This window comes from Rhipicephalus sanguineus, chromosome 1 (assembly GCF_013339695.2).
Source record: "Rhipicephalus sanguineus isolate Rsan-2018 chromosome 1, BIME_Rsan_1.4, whole genome shotgun sequence".
NCBI lineage: Eukaryota > Metazoa > Arthropoda > Arachnida > Ixodida > Ixodidae > Rhipicephalus > Rhipicephalus sanguineus.
The window spans coordinates 37,234,043-37,260,219 of NC_051176.1; the positions used below are offsets into that span (position 1 = coordinate 37,234,043).

The 26,177-nt window shown below is 45.7% G+C and overlaps 1 protein-coding gene across 1 annotated transcript in view; it reads left to right on the top strand.

Moving 5' to 3' along the window:
• Positions 1-26,177, top strand: part of LOC119381605 (WD repeat-containing protein 5) — a 133,869-nt gene that overhangs the window by 3,819 nt on the left and 103,873 nt on the right. Inside the window, exon 2 of the mRNA XM_049412936.1 lies at positions 2,270-2,413. Coding sequence (XP_049268893.1) covers positions 2,270-2,413 — 144 coding nt within the window. The remainder of the gene's footprint in view (positions 1-2,269; positions 2,414-26,177) is intronic.

The following is a 26,177-nucleotide window of genomic DNA, read 5'->3' on the forward strand; positions in this document are numbered from 1 at the left end:
CAACAAAAATGATTACTCACTGCCTATTTTTCCAAGATTGCTGCTATGACTTCCAGCACTTTCTAGCTCTCTGATATACTACTGTTCCAAACGTCTTTATTGTGCGCACACACATCGTGTGCAGTGTATTGTCGATGCTGTCCACTGGTACATCATTCTTTTTTTACAAATGAGTGCTTTCAGGAACACGCTCAGGCATCCGCTATCACATGCGTCAGCTGATAAACAGTGGGCGAGCAAGGGTATCTCAATTCTCGAAACTTGTATTCCGTGACAACCTTCACAGGAATGTTCACTTGCTGAAACGTTGGATTCAGGCGAAGGCTTTCCTTATTCGCCAACAGTTACTCAATTCAAGTGTTTGTCACTGCAACCTCTTTTGAAACATAAACTAAGCTCCCTTTTCAACGTGATACCATAAATTGTGTTTTCCCGGAATGCACAAGCTTAGCTCAACTGAAAGTTGAGCTAAATGGTCAGAATTCATGGTAAAAAGATCGGCGCGCAGGCACGAACACAAGAATATTGAGCAGAATAACGAGAACACGTTATGTACAGGAATATCTAACATAACAGCATGGTTTCACTTTTTTTCCAACGCCGTGTGCCTCTCACCAGTGTGTTGTCACCGACAGGTGGCTTATACTACAACTTTCACCTTCTCTGTCGATGAACAAGGCCTTGTTCATCGACAGAGAAGGTGAAATAAGCCACCCGTCAATTGCCCTTAGCGAGAAGGAGGTGCAATTTCTTAATCGCAACTTGTCTTGACTGGCGCCGGATTAGGTGGCATCACACGTTTGTTTGTGAGTGGGTCTTGTTTTGTATGTATGTTTTTTTGACGCACGTAGGTGTTCCACGTGCCCTGAGTAATTTCATTATCGCCTGGATGACTCTGATGCACACGTGCAGTTGCTCTGTCGATAGCCGGTTGGCCTCTGTATTTATTCGTGCCCTACTTCCTAATAAACTTTAGTTGAGAGTCCGCGCTCGTGTCGTCACATCCTTGGTCTGCGTCCTCGTCTTTTCTTGCACTATAAGCTGATCAAAAATGAACTATAACCAACTAGCCCAGATTTCCCTTCTTGTTCTATAAATGGTTGTGTAAGTGTTCTGTGCCACCCGCTCCTCATGGTGTGCCGTGTTTCCACAACATCAGCGAGGGGGCCGCTGCACGTTTTGTTTTTATTAAGCTGCAGCGGTTGCTCATTTCTCATGCTGAAAAGTGACCAGAGGTTTAAAGGTTTGTTTTTATTATGATACGCTTATTTAGAGCTCGTCGCTTCAGCGTAAGGCTTATATTAGCGCAGCTCGTCTTCGAGCGTCGAACTCCGCTGCTTCAGTGCAGGCAAAGGGAAAACGTAACTTGTATTGTAACGATTCTCACAGCGGAATTTTTTTCCATGTAGCAAACTTAGGCTGCTTTATTTTAATGAAATACAATAATGCTGACATACATGGGCATCGGCAGCGTTTTGTCTTGTAGAGTGCAAACCCGTGTTATTGTGTGAGGGAGGGGGCAGCGTTTGTGTGACTTCGGTAGTCTAGCCACTGTATCTTTGGTAGTGCTGTTATGGCTTTAGGGGGGAGGGTCAAGTGGCTGTCTTGCACCCCCTGCTGACGCCCATGCCGATGTTGTATTGGCCTGTAAAGATGGCTGCTGGTGTTCAGTGTCAAAATCATGCAGTTCTTTTTAATGGTTAGCATCAAGAAGTATAAGAAACATCGTTTTTTTTTAAAGGTAAGAAATATTTTATTAAAAAGTAACAAACCCCAGACGTAGACATAAGACAACACTAGATGAAGTAATGTACACATGAGGAATGACTTAAGATATAGATCTAACGGCAGTGGCACAGTTTAAGGAGCAAATTTGCCATTCCCTTTGCGCTTCTTTGTTGATGCCTTTTTACAAAAAAGTGAAACCTCAAGAGAATGTAGAACTTGACAACAGCTGCCAAAGCTTCCTTTTCATGTTATGGGCATCTTAGTTTAGGAAAGGCCAGTGTCTGCAGCTGGCTTTAAAAGACGGCTAGGCTCGCTTCATGTAGCTTGTTTTTGCTAAAGAAACCAGTAAAAGCATCTTCCATGGCCTTTACAGCGGTTGACAAGTTCTCACTAGGGTACACAAGGCCTCCATTGTCAAAATGGGTAGTGAAGTATGAGGCAGCCTGCGCACTGCGGACAAGAATTTTTGCTAATGATCTTTCGTGTAACATAACCTGCAACATAGTAGATCAAAGCACTGTTACTCTCTTTTTCTGTGTAGGACTGACGGTCACGAGACAAGAGCAACTGAATGACATGCTCTGCGCCACTGATGCTTCCACGGTCAAGAAGGCCATCTATCCTGTGCACAGGCTCGTTGTTGTAGAGAGCTCATTTGGGCTGAGCAGTGCTTTGATGACACCTGGTGGGCAGTTGCCACCTCTGGTCGGCTTGGCTAGGTTGTAAAACGCTAGCCAATTGACAGTCACAAGGTACTGTGAAACTGTTGGGGTGGTCATCATTGCACCCTGATGACAGTCTGGTTATTCCAAAAAGGTTCTCTAGCTTTAAACGGGATGTCAAAAGATACTTGAAGCCAAGTGTAGATGTTAGTCCAGAAGCTGTGCTTTCTGTAACAAAACCACCACCGGCTGGTTTCGCGTGCTGCTCCCACTCTTTCAAGTACTCAAGTGCATGTTTGGACTGTCGGGCTTGAGTGCTTTTCCGCTTGTCCGTGATGTCATGACACGAATCGGGCGATTGATCTCTTTTACAAAATCTACAGTTGGCTGCACAGTCTTATACGAAAACTGAATGTGCTCCTTGTACACAAAAAGCCCTTTGATGGCTTGGTCGCCGAAGCTTGAGCTGAAATGCAATGTCCGCCTTCATTTTTTCAAAACAGTTTGGCTTAATGTGTGCACTTGTGATGCTCGGCATCACTTTCAGCGTAACACTCCTTATCAGCTTCGAAAGCTACTTGAATGATGCCACTGTGGACATGTCCGGCAGGTGTCGGTACCCTTTTGCAACAAATCCATTTCTCACGCTTTTCATTAAGTGTGGAAAATCCGACACAAAGAACAGCTGCCTCTTCGGATCGACTGGGTGTTTCCATGGTGCTGCTCTGTACATGGCTTGAACCTTGTAAAAAATAAGAAATAAACATATCTTAAAAATCGACGCGTATTTTATCCTTTGTAAAAAAAATGGAAAGAGCGTGCTCTAAAGTAGCACAAAATCGTAAAAACCATGCAATGAAGATATTAGGGAAATAAAATCGCACCCCGTATTCCAAACAGCCGCGACATGCTTGTATTCCAGCTGGCACCGTCGCACGTTATGCAGTCCACAAATAGACCAGCTTTTTCTGCAAGGATTGCCGTTTCCGCAATGATTTTTGCCAGTGTCGCGGATTTCACATTGGCCCTGGACGCAAAAACACCAAGGATTTGTGTCCGGTTTCCTGCATAAACATGGTAGGAGTATTTTATGAGAGTACACGCCTCATATAGCATGCTGTTGCAAAGAAAAAAGGAACGGTAAGTCAGCTGAATGGCTGAAAGAGCACAACCATGCCGTCGTCTGCTCAGCAGGTGTATGATCCCCGAGGTCAACAATATGACCTGAATTTCAAAAGAAAAGCACATTCTGTTTTATTTTCTGGCATCTCTCTAGAACAGTTATAATACTGGGGCATTTCAAGAAATTCGCCCGAAGATCCTTAAAAACAAGGAAAATGCGATGTTTGCACGCTGCCTTTACAATTACTTTTTCTGTGGCGGCAGGCATCTCAAGATGGATCAAGACATCGTTTAGGCCTTATTAGTGAGTAGGGACAGGCGGTCGAGTCAAAGAAGAGCTACAATTGAAATCCTTACTGAGAAAAGCTCATTGACGCTTTGAAATTTCCAAAAAAGCGGCCGCTGGTAATTTTTGCGAAATGATGAAATTAAACCGAAACCGATGTACCGTAGAGCGCAGCTGCCATACCCAGGGATGCAACACCTGCGCCAATTTGATACAATTCTTTATTTTTGCGCCAAGCTGCGCCAAAACCGTGAAATTGGTTAAAATTGCGCCACGCTGCGCCAAAATGCCCGACCAGCTTAAAATTTACTCAGCTGCGCAAATTTGAGTGAGAAATGGAGGCTGTGTTGGTCATTTGCAGTGTGGGCATCGTCATCCAATACAGACTCTAACCCTAACCCTTCGCGAAAGGAAAAAAAAAAGTCAGTTTCACCGCAAGGACGAGGCAATGAATGCGATAGCAACAAATTGTAATGTTATACGAAGGGAGGCTGGCAGCAAACTCTTTTGTATCCTATCTCGCGCAACTCTACAAATCGTTGGTGTAAGAGAATGCCGCCGCTCCAGGGAAAGATGCTCTTTCTGCACAGTGGTCTTCGCATTGAGAGCGCAGCACGTAGCAGGATATACGAGCCGCCCGCTGATGGCTGCCGAGATAGCGCGCGCGCCAGCGATCGCGACCGCGGCCTTAGAATCAAAGTTCGAAGTTGCTACTCGACAGCCCCCCACCCTCCCGCTCTCGCGTCTTTTCATGCTCGTTCAAGACGGGCGGGGCGTTTCCTCTATGCTTTGATGGCAGGCTTCCCGAGCGGAGTGGTGTTATCGCATACGCGCTCCGAGCGACAGAGATGGGCTGGCTCGTTTGATATCTGGGGTGCAATCGCGGAACGTCCGATTCCAATGCCATATTCTATGCTATTCTTATCATCCACCACTCGCGGCTGGCTGATCGCGTTGATAACGCGGACGGACCGTCGTTCTGACCACTGGCCAAGGGCGAAAAGCACGAAAAGCATTGGAATAAAGAATAGAATCGTTCCGCGATAGCACCCCTGCTTCAGCGCGTTCGTCGCCCGCATTCGCGCGCTTTTACCCGCGGTAGAACATACTATGCATAGGGATATGTTATCAATTTGGACTTTATACGGGAGATGACGGCAAAAACTCGTCGAGAGTGTCCATATAGTTGCTATCGCAATAGAAAAGGACAGTCGTGCTCAAATTTCCTGATGCTTGTTTTGCAGCGTGCAGAACGCTTTTTAAGCCACTTTTGCCGCAGTACACTCTTGTCCTGCGGAAAAGCATGCTGAGATTTAGAAGGGGCAATTATTACTAACTGTCAGGGACACAGCACATTTTTGTTCCTTAATTACTCATTCGTGCACGCGCCGTGTAATTACGAGTACTAGTATGATCGCTGACGTCTAAAAAATTATTGGCAATCATTTGGAGCTGCTGTGTATGCCGTTTCTGCGGCCTTGAGGAACAATAGACAAAAGCGTATGCCAGTTTTCTTTTTTTGCTACTCTCACTTGCTCCTGCTTTACGAATCTCCCAAATTTCCAGGTTGCCAGGTTCGCAGGTCCACATTAGCATTTCCAGTGCCTGTCGAATTATTTGACAGGTCCTGCAAATGCTAATGTGGACTTAGTCAGGGTGGCTCAACACACTGATTTTATTGAAATAGCAGTGTTCACGTGCACTGTGCACGAATTAGCTGATTTTGAATGGCTTTTACATATTTTTGTTTCCTTTTCTAAAAATAAGCCTTCTTTGTTATACTGTTCCAAATTTGGGATTTCGGGCTAGAAAATTCAGTTTTTTTTTTTTGTAACCTGCTCCAAATTTGGATTTTTGTGCTCCAAAAGCAACATTTTGCTGCTCCAAAAATTGCTCCAAATCCTATTTCGGCTGTTGCATCCCTGCATACCCGAGCAGACGCCCGGAATGACGCCACGGTTTTCGACAGCGATTGCCGTGGTGTTAGCTCTTGTGCATTCAGCAACACGTGCGCAGTGCATGCTACCATGGCGAACGTACCTCGCACACCCACGAAGCAAAAAAAAATCGAAAACTGACATAAGAACTACTCTAATAAGAACGCTTGCTCATTATGGTCGTCTCGTAAAAGCATTGCGCTCTTCGATTTTTTGGTTTCGGTTTCTCTGGCGAAACTGCTTTTTTTTTTTTTATCATTCCCCAAAATTGTCATGCAGCCGGTTTTTGGAAATCTCAGAGCAGTTGTGGGCTCTTCGCAGGGAGGACTTAATTCTCCCATTTTAGCTGACTGCGTCTATTTCTTTCATTAAAACATTATTTCAATCTCTGCCGTAATGAATGTATCGTCATCTTAAATGTCTGCCACCACAGCAAAAATAATCGCGAAGGTAGCGAACAAACATCGCAGTTCCATTAATTTGAGGATTTTTGAATAAGTTTCTTGAAAAGTCCTGCATAGCGCACACCCGATGAAGCGACATTGAGCGCGCGGGAAGAGGGCGCGCATATAAAACAGTTATCAATTTCGGTTTCCCTTCGCATGCACAGCATTACACTGTACACAGCATACAGCGCGTTTGGTATTATATAGGATTTTATAGGCACTTAATTTATACACAACGTAGATGTCGGCGACGGCAAAAATTCGTTTGAGTTACCGCAAAAAAAGAAGCATTTTTTCAGAGCGTGCACCTTATGCGCGCATGCACCTTTCGTAATACATTTCTCTTGAACGAAATCGTGGCGATTATTCCTCTATGCACACAGAACTTTCCAATAATATGGAATGCAAAGCTGTACTCACCAGCTGATTATTCATTTAGATGCTCGGAAAGCTTGACCACGTCGATGACGACTGTAAACATCCACGGTCTTCGTCTTCTCAGCCAAGGCATTAAAAATATTGGCACTGAGGCCAAAGCCGCCCTTGAAACGCTGTAGGTACCTTCACAGGCAAGTTCTCCCAGGCAGCAGCATAATGGCTTCTTTGCGGAGATATTCATATAACTTCAGGCTTCGCATCTTCATCATGATGCATTCATTGAAGCAAGGAAACAGCTCTTGACAGCGAGTTGCTCTTTTTGGTGAAGAGACTCAATTTTAATTTCAAATGCCTCTTCGCTAACTGCCTCGTTTTGCGCTTTCATACGGGCCACCTGTTTTTTTTCTCCTTTTTTTTCCCATTTGCGAGTCTCTTCTTGATTCTCGACAAATTGCGAGAACTGTTCTTACACAGCTTCTTTTCGGCATCATTTCAATTGCGCTTTCCTTTCCCCTTTTCTTTCTCTTGCAGGCCTGGTTTTGAACGAGAACCCTCTGGTACTTGCAGAAAACGCAAGACTTCCCGTTTGACTGCACTGACAGCAAGCATTTTTCAGAAAAAAACATGCCTCTGAATGAGTAATTGTGTTTCGATGAAGCTGGGTTTTTATATATATATATATATAATACCTGGGGTTTAACGTCCCGCAACCAAGATACGATTATGGGTGATTCCACGAGAAATCGAACATGCCTGTCCAGCCGATATTTTTGTTTTGCCTGGGTTTTTTATACGTTATGCGGCCACATTCAAAGGGCGCGGAACCGAAAATGGCCGCGCGGGTGTCCTGTTTTTGTTCAGCTGCAATATAGTTTCGGGTTTCACGGCCTAATTTAACGCGAACTGTAAATGTTGTGTCGAAAATTTTTTTCTGATAGTTTTAATACGCAATACTGTGAATTACATTCATGCTTTTTTTATGCCGTCCTCAAAAAGAACACAATGTGAAAAATGGCAAACACGGCCCAAATAAAAAAAGTTTGCTATAGGTTTGCTGCGCCTCGGCGTCTTTCCTATTTCACAGATGAACTTCAAAACAGTGTCAAATATAGAAAAGATCGTTTGCAACATTTCTGCAGCGGAAGGTCGTTTTCCAACAGGCAGCGCAAAAGAAGAAAAAGAATTGTTAAACAAGCGAGTTTTTTCAAAAAAGCTCATTTTCGAAAAATAAAAAAACTCCGGTCTCAATTTTGACGACAATTTTTTATCGAAGGGTGCTCATGTCAGTGAAAACACGGTTTTAATATCGTATGTCCTCATTTGCTTTGTTCACGAGATATAACAGGCCAAAAGGACCCTTGCTGTGTGTGCTCACTTCAGTGCAATTGATGGTTGTTATCAGCTTGTAATGTGCGTAAATCTACAGTTTTAATTATTTTGCTGCAGCAAAACTTTGCTCTGGTGGCTTGTCGTCAAGAAAAATGTATTCTCAGATTTTATTTATGTCTAGCGGGTGCGCTGCTGCCGCTCTCTAAAGGGCTAACGGGTACACAGTTTGCAGCCCTTATGAGGGACGCCGTAGTGGAGGGTTCCACGGGCCTCAAATTAACGCGCTGTCCGTTCACCATTAATAAACTAGAACATCTCTTGTATCGGCGTCACACGGGTACTTTTCATAGCGATCAGAATCAATCACGATCGAATTTCTTGATCGCGATCAACAATCATCGCTAGGTACAAACTAATTCGGATTGAGTTTGGCGCAAATGTAAGTCAAATCGCAATCTGGGAGCCAGATTGGGCTCGGATCCAGGCTCGGATCCAGCCACTCATTTTAGGGGGGGGGGCGGTCGCTTGAAGAAAACTGGAGAAGGAGGGGGGGGGTCACTTTTGTTTTTAGTGTTACTATTATTAGAAGAACCCCATCACAGCATAAATACTGTTAGTTTGTACTTAAAGTGGTTCCACTCATTTGGCCTTATCAGTTTTCTAATCTTAATAAATTGGAAGAATTACTACAAATTACGGGCCACACTTCAGATGTATGCCCATTTTGCTGCGCTAAGCCTTTGTTAGAAATCGTGTTGCGTGGCCGGTGCGAACACGGGTAGGTGTCTTGCCGGGCAGTCATCAGGATAAGTTGATGGAAGGAAGAAAACTATACAAGTAATTTACATTATCCAGATCACAGGTGCTCTCCGGTGCACCAGCACCGGATTAAATTAGCAGATTGAGGTCCACCCCATTTTCCCTCTCTCCACGCTGTCACCACACCAGGATTACACCAATCCTGGAACCTTTGTAGGGTCATAATGATGAGCACACACCTGCACTTCAAAATTCAATGTCCCGTTGACCGCGCAAGACTTCAGAGGTTGAGGACCGCCATCTCTCACGATCCTTCCGGAAATTAGAAGGCTCGTTGACCTCGCGTTGTCAGCACTTGTACTCGGATTATACGTTTGGACAAAAATCATCCGTATGGCGCCGAACAGACGACAGGGACGACACGGCAGGTGCACGGTGCGCTATTAGAGTCTTTTACCAAGTTACGGAAACACGGTACACAAATAGGGTACGGGAGTACGATATCGCTACTCCTCTCTCGCTCGCCCGCTTCCAGTTCCAGTGACGCACTATAGTGCGTCTCCCGAACGACAGGTTGATCGTTAAGAACGCATGGGCTGACAGGCAATAATGAGGCGTGACACCACACAGTAAATTTCGAAAAAGCTTTTGTGCTGTTTGGATGCCTTTACCGCAATTAGCAGCGGCGAAAGCACAACGAGCGAGAAATGAAGAGCGGTACCGTAATACCGTTGTTGCTCTCCCTCAACCCACTCCAGGTCGTTTTCAGTCGCTGAGAAGCGAGGTCAAACCTTTCAAGGCGACGAGGCACGAGTGGCGGCTTTTAGAAGACGTCTTGATAAAGAAACAAGGAGAGAAATGCGTGAGTGAACCGTCACTGGTTTTAACCAGTGTTGTAGGCGTTACTGAAAAAAAAGTACCTAAATACATGACTCGTTACATTATAAAAAAAGGAACGCGTTACCGCCCTACGTTACCTACAAAAAAATGTAACGCGTTACCATCACCGTTACCGAAAAAAAGTAACGGACGGTACCTCTGCCGTTACTCCGCAATCACATGTCTTTGCTGCTGGAACCCACAATAAGTTTTCTAAACCTCAAATTTATGTTTCACATAAATCTTTTAACCAAAACAACAATTACACCCAAAATGGTGATTTAAAGAGAGAGAGAGAGAACAAACATCTTTAATTCGGTAATATTTAAGCCAGGGGCGTAGCCAGAAATTTTTTTCGGGGGGGGGGGGGGGGGTTCAACCATACTTTGTGTATGTTCGTGCGTGCGTTTGTATGTGTGCGTGTATATATACGCAAGCAAAACTGAAAAATTTCGGGGGGGGGGGGGTTGAACCCCCCCCCCCCTTGGCTACGCCCCTGATTTAAGCGTCTTCTTCGGGGTGGCCTCCCCCTGAAACCATAGGCTTTCGCCGCCTCGAGAGGCCTCGCTATCTTCGAGGTCTTCGAAGGTGGCGCAGGTCTTCGAGGGTGGGGCTGGCTAAGGCTGGCTCCCAAAGCTCAGGCGTATAGTCTGGGTTGGATTATGTGCACAAATGTACCAGACCTTAGCAATGTTATAGTGGCTTAAAGTTGCATGTAGAGTTACGTGTGATGGCTTCTGATTCTGGCACATGGTGAAGCCATTTTTCTCAATGAGAGATTATACACAATACCGCAAAGAAATCATGACTGAACTCTCAAGAAATTTTCAGTAATTCTAACGGCGTGTTTCTAGTAGCAAAGTAGATGCGCAAATTTTGTAGTAGTAAAGAAATGCTTCAATGGCCTAGTCACGGAAAAAAATACCTGTGCATAATCATTTTTCGTTCACTTTAACCTGTTTAATTACCGCAAAAAATTGCGAGCGTTTATGTGAGGGTGTTCAAGATCAGCCTCGCTCGCGAAACTTAGATGCAGTTGCAGATAGAAAGAAGCAAAACTTATTTTGAAAAAGTTGATAAGGCTTAACTTTGTATCAGCTATAATAAAATTTCGCATATCTAGACATTTAAATAAAATAGTTTCCTTCGCTCTACAAGTTTCAAACAGCGTTACTTTACTCTTTGTTGCGCACACATTTCATACACAAAATGTCTTCTTCTTAACGGCAATATTTGTGTTTTACATCGCCGTGAACTTTCGACAACGACAGGTAATGAAAGTGGTCCCTCCATATGTTCGACATTTTCTCCCTCGTAAATTATGCAGTTAATAAGAAAACTAAGTTCCTTTCCGGGCTGTTAGGTGGTATTTGCACAAGATGTAAAATACCCAATCAAATCTAAAATATCCATTTTCGGATCCGTGTCGATTTCTCGTGGAATCACTCGTTTGCGATAACCACGGTTAGGAGTCTAACTGCGGTTATGTCTGCCGTGTAGCTACCTGTAACCGTGGTCAGCCCGTAACCCTAGTTTGCTTAACCGCGGTGAAGGCTGTTCGTGTGACAGCGGTATTATTGGGCTTTAGTTGAAACAGAGGGACGCCAACCAAGGTAAGGAGTAAAAAAGTTTTTTTTTTTTTTTTTGCGTAACAAGAAAAATCCGACGTTTCGCGTCCCACTCGCATTCTTTTTTTCAGTGTTTTCTTCCTGCCGTGCGGTCACGCCTATTCTCCGTGATGTGCAGAATTCCGTTGAGGCAGGCTCTCGATCTACAGTGCACCTGTAGACCAGCTGACGTTACCGGCTATTGCCTGGATGGGCCAGGATTCCAAGTCGGCGATGCGGGAGTTGTCAAATTCGATGCGGTGTTCGTTCACCAAGCTCTGCTCGGCGAGCGTACTCTGTCACTCGAACTTGCGGACGTCGTTTTTATGTTGTCGCAGCCTCTCGGGGAAAGTCTTTGTTTCCCCCACGTACAAAGCGTCACGATCAGCACATGGTATGGAACACGGTTATGCACTAAACCAGCCCTTGCGCTTTCTCTTCGGGTGGCCTGTCTTTTGGGCACGAAAAGGCGCAGGTGCCAGCAAGCAATCCACCTGCTACAATCCACTTCCACGAAAAGCATGTCCGTGCAGTTTCTCATGGCGGATTCCGCGGCTTTCTTCAAGCTTTGTGTGGCTATAGCCACCATAGTGTGGCTACAAGCGATTCCGCCCGAATTCTTCGGGGCGAGCTCTTGGAAAATGGCACCTACAGGATGAAAAAGTAACGAGTAGCGTGACACCACACGTTACCGAAAAATGTTAACGTAAGTACGCTACCCGTTACAGTTCTTAAGTTGTAACGAGTACGTTACTAAGTTACCGAAAAAAGTAACGCGTTACCGGTACTTGTAACGCGTTACCGCCAACACTGGTTTTAACCGATAAAGAAATAGCGTTTATGACAGCCGGACCAGGGAAGGCACGAACGGCAGCAGCATCACAGACGACGAAAATTAGCAAGTGGCACAGTGCTTACGCATATTTACATAAACCTTGCAAATGACTTCCTGCGGAATACCTAACCGAAAGAATAAATCGCAATGTGCGTATTAACATTATATCGGGCTGAGCATGAGCAAGAGATGCTGAATATATGAGCGTGCGACATATCGCTTGTACTTTAGAAAATTTATCTCAGTCAATGTGGCATTGCTTCAGTACCTTTGAAACTTCCGAACACAAAATCGTGGGCAGCGTTTATTTCATGCAAAAGAAAACAATTCATGTTCATATTCTTTCACATGTCTTGGAAAACATACCTTTAAGTTTTTTAACATGTGGAAAAAATATACTGAAGAAAAAAGTACTTAATTCAATCATAGTGTTATAGCGTATTCTGTAGGATATTCGTACATTTCTCGTAACTGCATTAGAAGGGCTGCAGAAAGATACACTATAGTCAGTTTGCGGATTTCTTGGCTGCTCTGAACAGGTTAATAATGACAAATTGCAGGATATACTTGGCTGAATACTGGCGTGACTGGTATCTCCAATACTGCAGCTAGCAATGATAGGCACGTTTCAACTGTTCTTGAACTCAGAAACAAAAGAATCAAGGGGTGGCGATATCAAACCGAAAGGTCTAAACGCAAGCTATATATTTGTGCGTGACCCACGCTTACATTGTGCCGCCGGGACGGGTCAAGTGGCAACCACAGTACCAGTTTCCAGATTCATAGGATTCGGGTAGCAACGCGCGCGTCTAGACACTCGCAGGACGGTGGGACAGTCGCCAGCCGCCTGTGCCTTGTCAATGCGCACCGCTGTTTCCCGCCAAACTTGAGAGTGGAAATCCTTGGCGTAAACAAAGGCGATGCAGCCACTTTCCTTTCACTCCTACGCTGTAAGAAGCGCAGTGCAAGACTACAATCCGAAAAACCTGCAGCTGTCGTGGAAGCTCTCCCATGCTTTTCGCCGAAAGAATAAAGAGAGAAAGGAGTGAAAGGCGAGACCACGCGCGAGACTAAAACGTTTTAGCAATGTGGCAGTGACGGTATCGGCAGCCTAATACCTGCAGGTGCATCGTTTCAAGAACCTCTTACCTTTGAGTTCTCAGAGGGACAACTTCGTGCCAAGCGACAAGCTGCACTGGGAATGCCGAAAAAAAAACGGTGACGTGAAGAACACTGTTTCATCCCGTCGACGTCAACAATCCAAAGGTTCCTACAGCCCTTTTTACGTTGTCATAACCTTCTCTGGTTCAGATATGTCAGCGATGTGTGCAATCCAGCGTCTTGCCTTACGCCGCGAAGAGACTTTGTTAGAGGAGTACTGACACAAACTTTTGAAGGCGAGATAACTTGTGGGATAGATTTGTGTGGCCACACACGCATCACCTACGAAATATCGATGGATAATATCGCCTAGAACATATTTAAAATCGATTTTAAAGTACGTGTAGTGCCACTGCACGCGAAGTTTGCTTTTGGTTTTCATGTAACCAACCAACCACCAGCTGCGCCACGAGTTTGTGCTGGCTGTCACGATTCTTGCGAGCGCTCTCTCCTAGCAGACTTTTTGAACGAGAAGAGGGGACACACTTGCACGGGAGTGCAAATGCTGATGTCGTTGCCTCGGCAGTGCATTTTTAGGGGGTCACGCATACTTACAACGCCTCAGAGGGGATTATAGCAGCACCCAGAAAGCCTTCGTTGAAAAGTGTTGACGACACGGTGCGCATGTGCACGCGGTTTTGTGTACTCACGTAGTCAACTATGTTTTAGGAAGTTGAAATGGCTCCAGCCACAGTTTGAAAAGAGCCCAGCGTTTCGGGATCAATTTGGTCCCCTCCTCAGGGGGTGACTTCGTTGGTCATGGAAGCATGGCCGCGTCTTGTTCTCTCACCACGGCTCCGGCTTTCCCTTTCCCTCACGTTTCGGAGGCCGTGAACGTATAGGCGATGCGCAAAGCGCCGACGACGCCATCTGCCGCCACGCCTCGGAAGCGCTCGCGGGGCCCGGCGAGCAGTGTTCCCGCACGGATGGATGTGTTTTTCATCGTGATTTAACGATTATGGCGGGCCTCAGCGATGTCGAAAAATAACTGCTGCGTTGTCGGCTGCTCAAACACACACAAAAAATCGCCAGGAACGCACATCTACAGGTTTCCGGTGCTATTTCATGAGCGAAAGCGACGGCGGCGGTGGATTGCGGCTGTAAGACGTAGAAGCTAAGCAATCGCGCTTTGTTTACGGCAGTGTTAGAACGATTACCGCTCTTTGCAGGTTGACGTTACGCACCGGTACCTCCGGTATTGTGCATACCACTATCTGCACCTGAGGGGAAATGGCGCGTATGTCATCGACCCCTTTCGCCAATGTGGTCGCTAGTTCGGCTGATTCTTCATTCAAGACGTCGTTTAGACCTCCCGCGATTATCACGAGGTTACGTCCATTAGCCTTAGTTGCTAGTTTTGCGCTAGCTTGTCTCATCACTGATCCCAGCCTATGTCCCGGGAACTTCCCTATTAAAACTCGTTTGTCGCCTCTCACCCTTTCCTTGACTGCTTCTGCGCATCTAACTAAATTCGAGTCCCCGGTGATTATCACGTGCTCCGACTTTTCTGCTGGACTGTCCCGCACCTGGCCACTGCCTCTGTTACTAGCGCGTGCCACTGCTGCTGTTTTGTCCCCTCCCTTTCCCAAAACTACTTCGCGGAAGCTGGGTCCTGTGACCCTTGCACCTGTCTTTTCCAAACCTGTTTCCCCCTTCGCGTCTACCACTGCGGGGGTCGATGCCCCGCTGTTCCCGCTGTCGCCTGCTTCCTTGTTCACCATTACTACCTTTGCTAACTTCTCCTCGACTGACTTAAGCCTTTCCCCCATAGCCATCGTTTTTTCCCGCTCTGTCGCCAACGCATTCTCCAGCTCGGCGATTCTTACCATGAGCTCATTCTGGGCAGCCAGCATTATTTCCATTTTCGCCTCTAACTCGCATTGCTGGATGGATGGATGGATGCTATGAGCGTCCCCTTTAAAACGGGGCGGTGACATGTCTGCCACCAGGCTCGAAGAGAAAAAAAAAAAAAAAGCTTCCTTGTTTCATGTTGGCCAAATACCTTATCTACATTGATTAAATCTATGTTATTATACCAAAAAATATAAATTCACGGTCCATCTCTCTGCCTCTTAAGGCAGAATGACCTTATTTTTCCCCCATTATTTATTTTTGTTCTTTATCTCTACTTTTCTGCCACCAATACTCTAACCGTCTCTTACTTATTTCTATCGCGGACGTGTTCAGCTTTCCATTGTTGTCCCTAAAACCCAAGGCTTCATGTAGACTCGTGCCCACACGTATACCTGGGTGAATATCGCCACATTCAATCAGTACATGTTCCATCGTTTCCTTAGTTCCCCCGCAGCATGTACATTGTTCTTCTTCGTTACTAAATCTCGCTTTATAACTACGCGTTCTAAGGCAGCCCGACCTTGCTTCAAACAGTAAAGCGCTTCCCCTTGAATTATCATAAAACCTTTCCCTCCTTATTTCGTTTTTTCCTTTTCGGTAGTTACTCAGAGCCGGCTTCTTTTCCATCGCTGTCATCCAATAAGTCCTCTCCGCCTCTCTGACCTTCCGCTTAATGCTCCTTGTTGCCATATCGCCCGCACTGCCAGCCGTATATTTACTGGTGAGCCTCCTAGTTCTTTTTCTCCACTGCGTGTCAACGCTTTTTCTATACAAATACCTGAAAACCTTCTCTGCCCATCTACTCTCCTTCATTTTCCTCAGCCTCTCTTCGAATCTCATTTTGCTCTGCGCTTCCCTCACTTCAAAGCCTGTCCATCCCATATCACCCTTTACCGCCTCATTTGTCGTCTTCCCGTGAGCGCCCAACGCGAGGCGGCCCACCGTCCTTTGATTTACATCCATTCCTGATTGCACCTCTGACTTCATGCACACCACTGAGTTCCCAAATGTAAGCCCCGGAACCATCACACCCTTCCACAGCCCTCGAAGCACCTCGTACCTATTGTATCCCCATAAAGCTCTGTGCTTCATAATTGCAGCATTCCTCTTTCCCTTTGCTACCGATGCTTTCTCTTGTACCTCCATATATCTATCCCCCTCATTTACCCATACTCCGAGGTACTTGTACTCGCTTACCCTCGGTATTTTTTGGCCCTGTATTAATACCGTATGGTCTCCGTGATCATTGAATACCATCAATCCACATTTTGTTGCACTAAATCCTAGTCCTAGAGCCTCACACTTGGCGTCAGCTCCCTCTGTCTTCTCATCCGTACAAACCTCTATTTTCCATCCCATTCCGCACCCTGAACACTTTACGGTCTTTTTGACCATGGCTAGATCATCGTTTGCTGATCTAGCCATCAACTTGCCGTTTTGATGGCTAGATCGTTCACACGGCGGATTAGATACACTTAAAGCCAGATGGTATCACAAAACTCCGCAAGTGTGCTACACTTCAAAGCACATGTGTACCTTTCAGCCACGTGGTGGCCAAACAAACAAATAGTAAAAAAACCCAGGCGACTGTCACACAGGAAACAGTACAAAGTTGTAAGCCCTATTAAGCTTCAATCTAGTGGCTTATATATACTCATATAACTAAAAAAAAAACAAACAAACTCGAATCATGCCATGCGTTGCCATGCGTTGAGCGCTCTGTCTGATAGCTATCGGTACGGTCCCAAGGAGGATACATAGAACTACAGTGTACTAAAATGGGGCAGTGGGCTCACTGCCGTTATGGTGCCATCTAGCCACCATACTGCCGTATCCCGTATCCCTGCGCCGCGCCGCCATGGCCCTCTCCGGGTCTCCGGGTCGACTGCCTGGGCGCCCGCCAGGGGCGCTGCCGCCAGTTTCTCCTGAAAACTTCTCTTGCGGTGTGCGAAGCGCGTCCGCCTGGTCGGGGTTACGCTGGTTACGATGTAGTTTTGGGGGGATCAACAAACGCAGGGTTGAAGGCGGGAAGAGGGCCACCACAATGACACAGCAAGAGATCACAAAAAAATGGAGGGAGGAGGGGGTCGAGCATTTCATTCTTTTTTTAAGCTGATTAGTAGAAACTATACGGTTTCCATTCCTGTATGCCCTGCAGCGCATGTTCACGCCATTCATTCGTTTGAGGACCTTTGTCGACCGGCACCACGCGTGCCGCTTTGCTGCACTTCCTTATATATGCTTGTTTTTTTGAAGGATCGGCATCTGTGTCCATCCGCAAACTGCAACTGTCTCAAAGACGGTCCGCCGCTGCATCTAGACGGGAGGGGGGGGGGGGGTACGATCTTTCTACAGCCTCCGGCGGTCGTGCACACAGGGCATGCAGCGTACGTGCAGAGAAATTTCTGGGGCAGCGTTTCACAACAAAAGACAGCTGGACCTAACGAAGCTAGGAGTGACCGCAGGGTCAAGTGCATGGGGTAACAATATATATAAGAGCAAGAAAACAGGAGGGCGGTGACAGCAATACAATATACTCGTGCAGGGGGGCGGTCAGGGCACTTCTAAAAAAAATAATAAAGAACGCTGGTACGTGGCTGATTGTTTCGTTATTGAAGTCATAAGCACAGAACTACTGACAGATGAAACAGGCTGGATAGAGATGTGCAGCGCAAAAGGAGATGTAGAGGGGAGACTCTGTAATTAGGAAGCGTGCGGGAGGCCCTTAGGAATTGGGCTCCTCTTGGATTCTCCAGTGCCTGTTAGATGTCATCGTCGCCTAGCTGTTTATTGCTCGACCACGAGTGACCATTTCTGCATTAATTGTTAATCATGGCAAGCATTTGCGCATACATATATAGGCAGTTGTTTGTGTAAATAAAATCAGATCATACGTCTATCAGGTCAGGAGGAGGAGCAAATCTGCCTGCTTGCCGGGTGTGCGGCTGTTCTCCGGGATCTGAAAGGCACGCAAATTATTGGCAAGGGAACCACGCAATACTAACGTGAAGTGATTGAAGCGCAAATCTGGAAACATGGTTCGAACACTGGGGGGATATGAGCATTCGTGATGCTGGCATCACCTTTAGCGTCACACTTTGACATGCAAACCCAACATTGACATCAGTGGCGTAGCCAGGAATTTTGTTCGGGGGGGGGGGGGGGGGCTCACGTTGCAGCGCGACCTCCTCATTGAATTTTTAGAACGACTAAGTATATGAATAACATTTATTTATTTATTTATTTATTTATTTATTTATTTATTTATTTATTTATTATATCCTCAAAGGTCCCGTATGGGACATTACATGAGGGGTGGGCGTCATAAAATGGCGGTATCAATGAAGGTGTATGTTAGGATGTGGTTGAGTCTGCTTCCTGGATGGCATTTTTGAAGCGCGCAAAATCGCGGATGACTGCTGCTTCGTTCGGAAGGTCATTCCAGTCTCGGGCGGTGCGCAAAAAGAAGGACTGCTGAAATGAGGTGGTGTGGGCACGTGGCGGAATCACAGCATTTGGATGACTTGTGCGATGACTTCGATGGACCGGCTGGATGAGGTGGTTGTCACGCGGTGTTGAATAAAAGAATCTGTGAAAAAGGCAGAGACGTGCAATACGACGACGAAGAGCGAGGGTAGAAAGATCTAACTGGGATTTGAGGACGGAGACGCTCGAATAGAGGGAATAGTCTGAAACAATGAATCTGGTTGCTCGGTTCTGTACTGACTCAAGTATTTCGATATGATTAGTTTGGTGGGGGTCAAAGACAGCAGATGCATACTCAAGTTTTGGTCTGACAATGGTTTTATAAGCGAGTAGTTTAACGGAAGATGGTGCCATGAAATTGTTACGGCGTATGTACCCGAGAGCGCGGTTAGCGGAGTGAATTATGTGATTTATATAGTCGCCCCAAGATAGGTCACTCGAAAGATGGACACCCAGGTATTTAATCGAGTCAGAAGCAACTATATGACAGTTGTTGATTGTGTAAGTAGCCGGCGTGTGGTTTCGGCGACGATGGAAAGAAATTAGTAATGTTTTTTTCGCATTAAGGGACATCAACCAGGTGGTACACCACTGCTGAATGCGTGAGAGGTCATGCTGTAGAGAGGAGACATCGGTGGGGTTATTTATAGGGCGGCAGAGGACACAATCATCAGCAGAAAGACGGATGTTAGATTCAACGGAAAGCGGAATATCGTTAATGTATATTAGGAATAAAAGAGGCCCTAGGACGGTACTCTGGGGCACGCCGGACAAGACATGGGAGAGGTCGGAGGAGTGATCATTAACATGCACGAATTGTTTACGGTTTGTTAGGAATGCTTTAATCCAGTTAAAAACATGCCGATGAAGGTTTAGACGCGAGGTTTTTAGAAGGAGACGGGAGTGGGGTACCTTATCGAAGGCTTTTTTCAAAATCTAAGAACAGTGTGTCAATTGGGATGTTACGGTCCATATGAAGGTGAATGTCGTGCAGGAATAATGTTAGTTGGGTCTCGCATGAGTGATCTTCATGAAAGCCATGTTGGTTTGGGTGAAAGAAGTTTACGGATGATAAAATGTAGCAACATGAGAAAAGATGACGTGTTCCATGATCTTTGAACAAACACTAGTGAGCGAGATTGGTCGGTAATTACCTGCAAATGAGCTGTCACCTTTCTTGAAGACCGGAATGATCTTCCCAACTCTCCAGTCTAATGGGACTTCACCTGTGTCGAGTGACTGCTGAAAAATGATTGACAATATGGAACTGCATACATGTTTAGTATTTTTCAGAATTTGGGCGTTTATGCCATCTATACCGCATGACGAAGAGTTCTTTAATTGGCTAATAACTTTTACAATATCCTGTGAATTGAATTCAATCTTTGGCATTGGCGGAAAAGCAAAATGCGGAAAATCAGGAAGTTCATTGTTAGGTTCGTTAGTAAAGACGGAACAAAATGCAGAGTTGACGGATGGAACGTCGCAATCGGCAATGGGGGATCCAGAAGTGTCACAAAGAGAGACTGTGGTTTTGTCGTCCGGTTTCATAATTTTCCAAAAGCGACGTGGGTATGTACATGTATTACCATGTAGATACATTGTCACTGGTTATACTATTAACATGTATTACCAGTGACAATTTGTATTAGATACTGCAGATCACTTCTTGAATGCTGCCCTCTGTTAAGAACGAGTAAGAAATGTGTTTTTTTCGTAAAAATATTATGTTGGGATGCCCGTAAAATCTTTCCAGGAATAACTGTCTTCAATCTTTTCAATATTTTTTTTATGTGTGTGTAACAAGTACGGCAAATATCACGTAAACTTCGGAACTGCATCAGTTTTGAACTGACAAAGCGCCTGATAACAAAAAAAAAATGAAGTCTACAAAATAACCAGGACGAGATCAAATATTTTAATGTAGATTGTTCACGCAAAATGTTCATCTTTTTGCACAAATGATGCGGCCAGGGAAAAGCAAGAATGGGAAAGTACACCTCGAATACGGGCAAAACATAAGTCACCGGAAACAGTGCGCAGTATGCTTACGCAAAACTTCACAAATGTACATTTCAATATGCAGTCAATAAACGGAACGAAGCAATGATCAGTATACATAATGCCCAACTGATATGTCCTTGGGCCAAGCTGCTGTCTCGGACGCACCATGTGGACAGAACTATAAAGGAAGAGCACAGAAATAACGAAAGAAACTATTTCAAAACTGTTTTAAAAGTCCGAACCACTATTGTGCACTCAATATAAAAGGAAGGTTGCCGCTTCTAGTTCAAAGAGCAATGAATAACAAAAACGACAAATGAAAGTAACAAACAATGCTGCTAGTACGGCTTCCCAATAGTTGAATTTGTTTGGTAACGCCGCGTATGCCGACCTCTCAGTGAACAAGGTGAAGCTGTCGATTGGCTGGTAATGTCCACCTGATGCCCGTATTCTTATGTTTATATTAGGTCACAGTGTTAACTACTAAAGGTACAAAAATCCTCACGGCTTTAAAAGGTGGTGAACAATAATATTGCGTCAGAATTACGGGCTCATTGACCTGAACTCTGGAACAGCAGTGTCTTTTCCTTTCGTTTGCGCTGATTTTTGTCCTGCTCGGTATCAAAGGACAACGTTTACCCGGCGAGGAAGCTTAGCGAAGCGGTCTCTGACTTCCGACACGCTGATGTCGACATTTCTGTGGGCGTACAGAAGTGCCTGGCCAACCATGCGTTCCTCAGACATCGTGAAGCGTAAGTAGTTCTTAAGTAACCTCATGCTTGAAAACGTTCTCTCTGCGCTGGCAGTGGTCACTGGAAGGGTGACTAGAATCCGGAGTAGCTTGTACACATTCGCATAGAACCTGCTGTCGCAATGAGAGAGGGCATCGGTTACAGTACCGGGGCGCTGGTTTGCTGCTTTGTTCACCCACTTTGTCCACCATAGTCGCAGTTCTCCAAAACCAGCCCTCTTTTCGACGTAATGCGCAAAAATGGTCAGGAGATTTTCTGCTCCTTTCTCCCGATCATCTTGCATTGGTCGTATTGCGGATGGTACAATTAATGAAAAGTCCTTTAGAAGTGCCCTGTGCTTTTCGAACCGTTGGTTTAACTGGGATAGTACGTGGTCCCTGAACGGAATGAACAGGGTTCTGCGAAAATATTCTTCCGCGCTTTCGAATGCATTGCTCCCAAGGTTTCGCTTCCGGACACCGGCTCGACGGCTGGTGATCTCCACATTCAGTTTTTCTACCAATGCCTGCACTTGTGCAAATATTTTTGAGAACGAAGCACTCGTGTTCTTGCGGTCACTTTCAATTGTCTGCTGTACCACTTCTATGTCGTCAATGGCAGCGCTCATGTTGATACTCCTCGTATGCAGCTTCTTTGACAGTGGCAAAGTAAGTGCTAACACGTGCTCCGTCACATGCAGGCTTACAAGGAACGCTGGTGAAAAGAGTGCCAACATTAGACTGTTTGCCTGCACTGGACTTTCGCCATTTCCGTTAAACTTAATCTCCTCTTCTTTGTTGAAACAGCGCTCACTAGACGACGACGAAGTCTCACTATAGTCTATTCGAAGCGCCTGTCCTGTGCCTTCTTTTACTTCGTCGTCGTCTAGTGAGCGCTGTTTCAACAAAGATGAACGCATACCAACTCGCTCAAGCTTCCATTCCTCCTCCTCCTCTAGTGCTGCGATCAACGGCTCAAAGAGGCTCACAAATGAAAGCACTGCATCGTGCTTCTCGGCCCAGCGCGTTTCGCATAGTCTCAAGGCGCTCGGACTCAGGACAGCTCAAACTTATCATTTTTCGCAAAACGTGTGAGCGGCTAGAAGATTTACGGAAAAAGACTGACGTCGCCTTTAGAGTCCGAAAACAGTTTCAGATATCTGTGATGGAGCATGCCGCACACACAACCAGATTAAGGGAGTGACACGCGCAGTGAGTACATAGAGTGCGGCTGGATATTTCTCACGAACAGTAGCTTGAACACCATTCGTTTTGCCGGCCATCGAACTTGCACCATCGTAGCCTTGACCACGGAGATGCTGCATGTTAATTCACATTTCTATAAGGAGCCTTATGGTGGTGTCGGCGAGGGCCCGGCCATTTGGTCGTGAATTGGCACAAAGCCTAAGAACACTTCTTCGATTCCGTTCGCAACCTTATTAAGGTACCTTGCACAAACAGTAAGGTGCTCGATACCAGCAACATCCGTCGTTCCATCAGCAAGTACGGAGAAGCAGCCTGCAGCGTTTACTTTTGTGACTAGGCTTTCCTTGATGATTGCAGCAGAGATTTCTATAATCTGGTTTTGTACATCTGGACTAAAATGTGAGGTCTTATTTGGGCAACTTTGAAAATGCTTTTTTAGATCTGTGTCGCCACAATCCGCGCGCATGCGAAGCAGCTCTATGAAGTTGTCTGTATTTGTAGAGGAGGCTGTGCTTGAATCCATGGGACCACGGTCTCTATGGCCACGGAGAGCCAGACCTTGCCGCCCGCAAAAGAGAACTGTCTCAACAATAGGCTGTAACTTCCTTCGGGTCTCTCTTATTTGACTTTGCCTGCTATGGTCCAGTTGATCAACAACACTGGGCACACATCCTGAGAAGGTTTGAAGAAAACTATCGGCTACCAGATGAGCGTCAGTGTGATATTTAGTGACTTCATGTGCACCGAAGACTTCGAGGGCGTGCTTCCACTTTTGAAATGGCTTGGATACGAGGGCCTTAGTGCGCGCATGTTGGCCCTTGCCAATCTCACTTCTGCTAAAAAGGGCACACACTCGGCAAAACGCGCCCTCTTGAAGCGCTGAGTAGCTAAGCCATCTGTGTAGAACCCGATATCAAACTTGCTTCTGCTAACATTTTGAGGGTCAGAAAAAGATAAATAATTAAATAAATGATAATCAGGCTGAAGCCCAATAAATCCCACCACCCGGGTGACGCCGCTGGTTGGTGGTGTATGAGAGCACGAAAAATTTCGGGGGGGGGGGGGGGGGGGGGCTGAAGCCCCATAAGCCCCCCCCCCCTGGCTACGCCCCTGATTGACATAACCTTCCGGGGTATTAAACCCTTTGGTAACAAAAGCATTTCTTACGTTCTTTACAAGGTGTCACGGACCTGTTACAATGGTCAGCTATCCCTATACCTAAAAAAAAAACAACGAAAAAAATAAGCAGCGCGAGACATGTGCGGTGAGCGAGCAGTCGACAAATTGACATTGAATGACACATCTGGTTGAGTATTTCTTGTGCCGCGAATGTGTTCTTGTGCCGCGCTTCGCGCCTATTTCCGTCTCAAACGAACCTATATAGTTTCAACGGAGGAGCCAAAAACCAAATTCAACGATGAAAGCCATCACTCCTTTCATTTTATAATTTCGAACATTGTGGCAAGATACTCGTGGAAAAGATCTCATGTCTGTTCTTCGGCTGATACACATGGTTCTGATGACATTTACAGCGTCTCAGCCCGTGGGAGGCGCAACTTATTTGTGGCGTCATTGTAGGCCGGGCTGCCGCCTCCCTGGACCCCAGCAAGGACAAAAAGTTCTCTCTCTCTCTCTCTCTCTCTCTCTCTCTATATATATATATATATATATATATATATATATATATATATATATATATATATATATATATATATATATATATATATATATATATTTATTTATTTATTTATATATATATATTGTCGGACAGTAAATAGATCTAATAATAATTTGAGCGAAATCGTATGAACTTCGCTTATTGTTAAAAAAAGATCTCTTCCAACATTACGATGTCTGTAATTAATATATAACTCACCCATTCTGAGAACTGCATTACGTCTATTGTCTCCGTAATACATTGAAAACCAACCTTTATCATTACGAGACTTGGCACACTAAATATATCTGAAGTAATGTACGTTTTTACTCTCAGAATTGTTTGCTCTTTAAAAACTGATCTTAGAAATGTTTGGTACCTTCGTAAGGACAATTTAACAGTATATATATTATGACCGCAGTATATATATTACTGTGATAACAGTAACTCCTTAATACAAAAGAAAAGTGAATTTTTTCGCCCTTTGGTTTTGCTTAGAGCAACCGCGCGCTCTTAAATGAGTGTCTGGATCCACCACTGATCTTAGTGATCACGGCAGTGTCCAGACAAGAGACGACGTTGAATGCAATTTTTAGTCGGTTCAAGACGTGCCAGTCTCTGCCCACACGAACAGAACGAAAACGTGTAGTCCATGCGGGAGCGTAAAATAATAGGCAATTCGCGATACTCCACCAATCTGCGCGACATGTACCGTGCAGGCGCTCCGATGGATCGCAGCGCCCCCTGCGCATGCATCCGCGGCACGGACGCGGCCTTGCCGTCTATTGTAACGTTGGTCTATTGGGCGATGTTTTGGTCATGGTTTTGGTGGCTTTTAGGGGCGAAGCTCCTTAAAGCGGCACCCGTTCGTCCCCGTCGTATGGTGCCGGTGGGAGATTTCTCCTGTGCGTTGTTGAACAATAAAAAATTCGCAGCGTGCGCGTTAACTAAAAGCCGACTTCTTCTGCATGTCTCTCATTCCCCATTAGCAGCCATTGGCACGTTCCAGTAGGAAACGTTAGTAGAAGTAGAACTGTAAGTGTTATGCTAAAAGCCGACTTCTTCTGTCTCTCATTCCCCATTAGCAGCCATTGTTTACCTCCAAGGTAGTGCCTGGTGAGATTTCTCCTGTGCGTGATTAAACAATAAAAATTCACAGCGTACATGCAAAATTAAAGTGAGCTGCAAGTCGCCATGACTCTCATCGACCCTTTAGTATAAACCGGCCCAATCTCACGTCGTTGATGATGTACTGGGCGTGAAGCTGCGCGACGCCGCCGCCAAGATCCTGCCGTACGAGAGCTTCGCCCCACTCATCATCATTCACCCCGTGGATATGCTGTGGAATTTTTTTTTGGTCTCATGCAAACGGACCGCCTCCGTTCGTTTGAAGAACGCGTACAAAATCGCGCCACTAGAAACCATGACTACACTGTACCATGACGTCGTGCTATTCGCAATGCCCATAGACTGTCGCGCCGCCAAGCGGAATTCAGGAGCGTCCTCTCGAGGAGGGTTAGTAGACGATAAAATGGCAACACTACGCAGTCGGTCCCTTGTTCGGCTGTGCTAACCTCAGTATTAACGCATTGGCAAGGAAGGAACACTACGACTTTGCATGTTCCCTGCATCAGTGAACAAACCGGGCCCTCCGTGACATGAGAAATCTGATTCGTTCTTGCGAGACGCGAAGTTTTCGTGAAAATACGTGGCAATTCGCGCTTTCAATGCTAGCCCACAGCGTACGCATACTATCAGCTTCGCGAGGCTTTCTGTAGCCACGTAGGTTAGGTAAATGTTATCATCTGACATATTCAGTTGAAGCTTCCTATTTTACTTGCATATAGCATTGGTCAGTGTTTCTTGTAGAACATGAATCCCATAACACTGTACGCGGGAGGTCGCGCGGGCTCGCGATGTGCTCTTGTAAAACTCGGCGATCTCAAGTTGTCGATACATTAAAATAGGGCCTCTATCCTTTGTCAGCACAGCGCTGTTACTAATCGTGCGAGCGACGTTTCAATCATTCGAGGACGCGTCTGCTCCACGCCTTTCGTGGAGCGAACGCTTTCCACACCGTCCTTCGCCAGTGTGTTGGTGATGGTTTCATA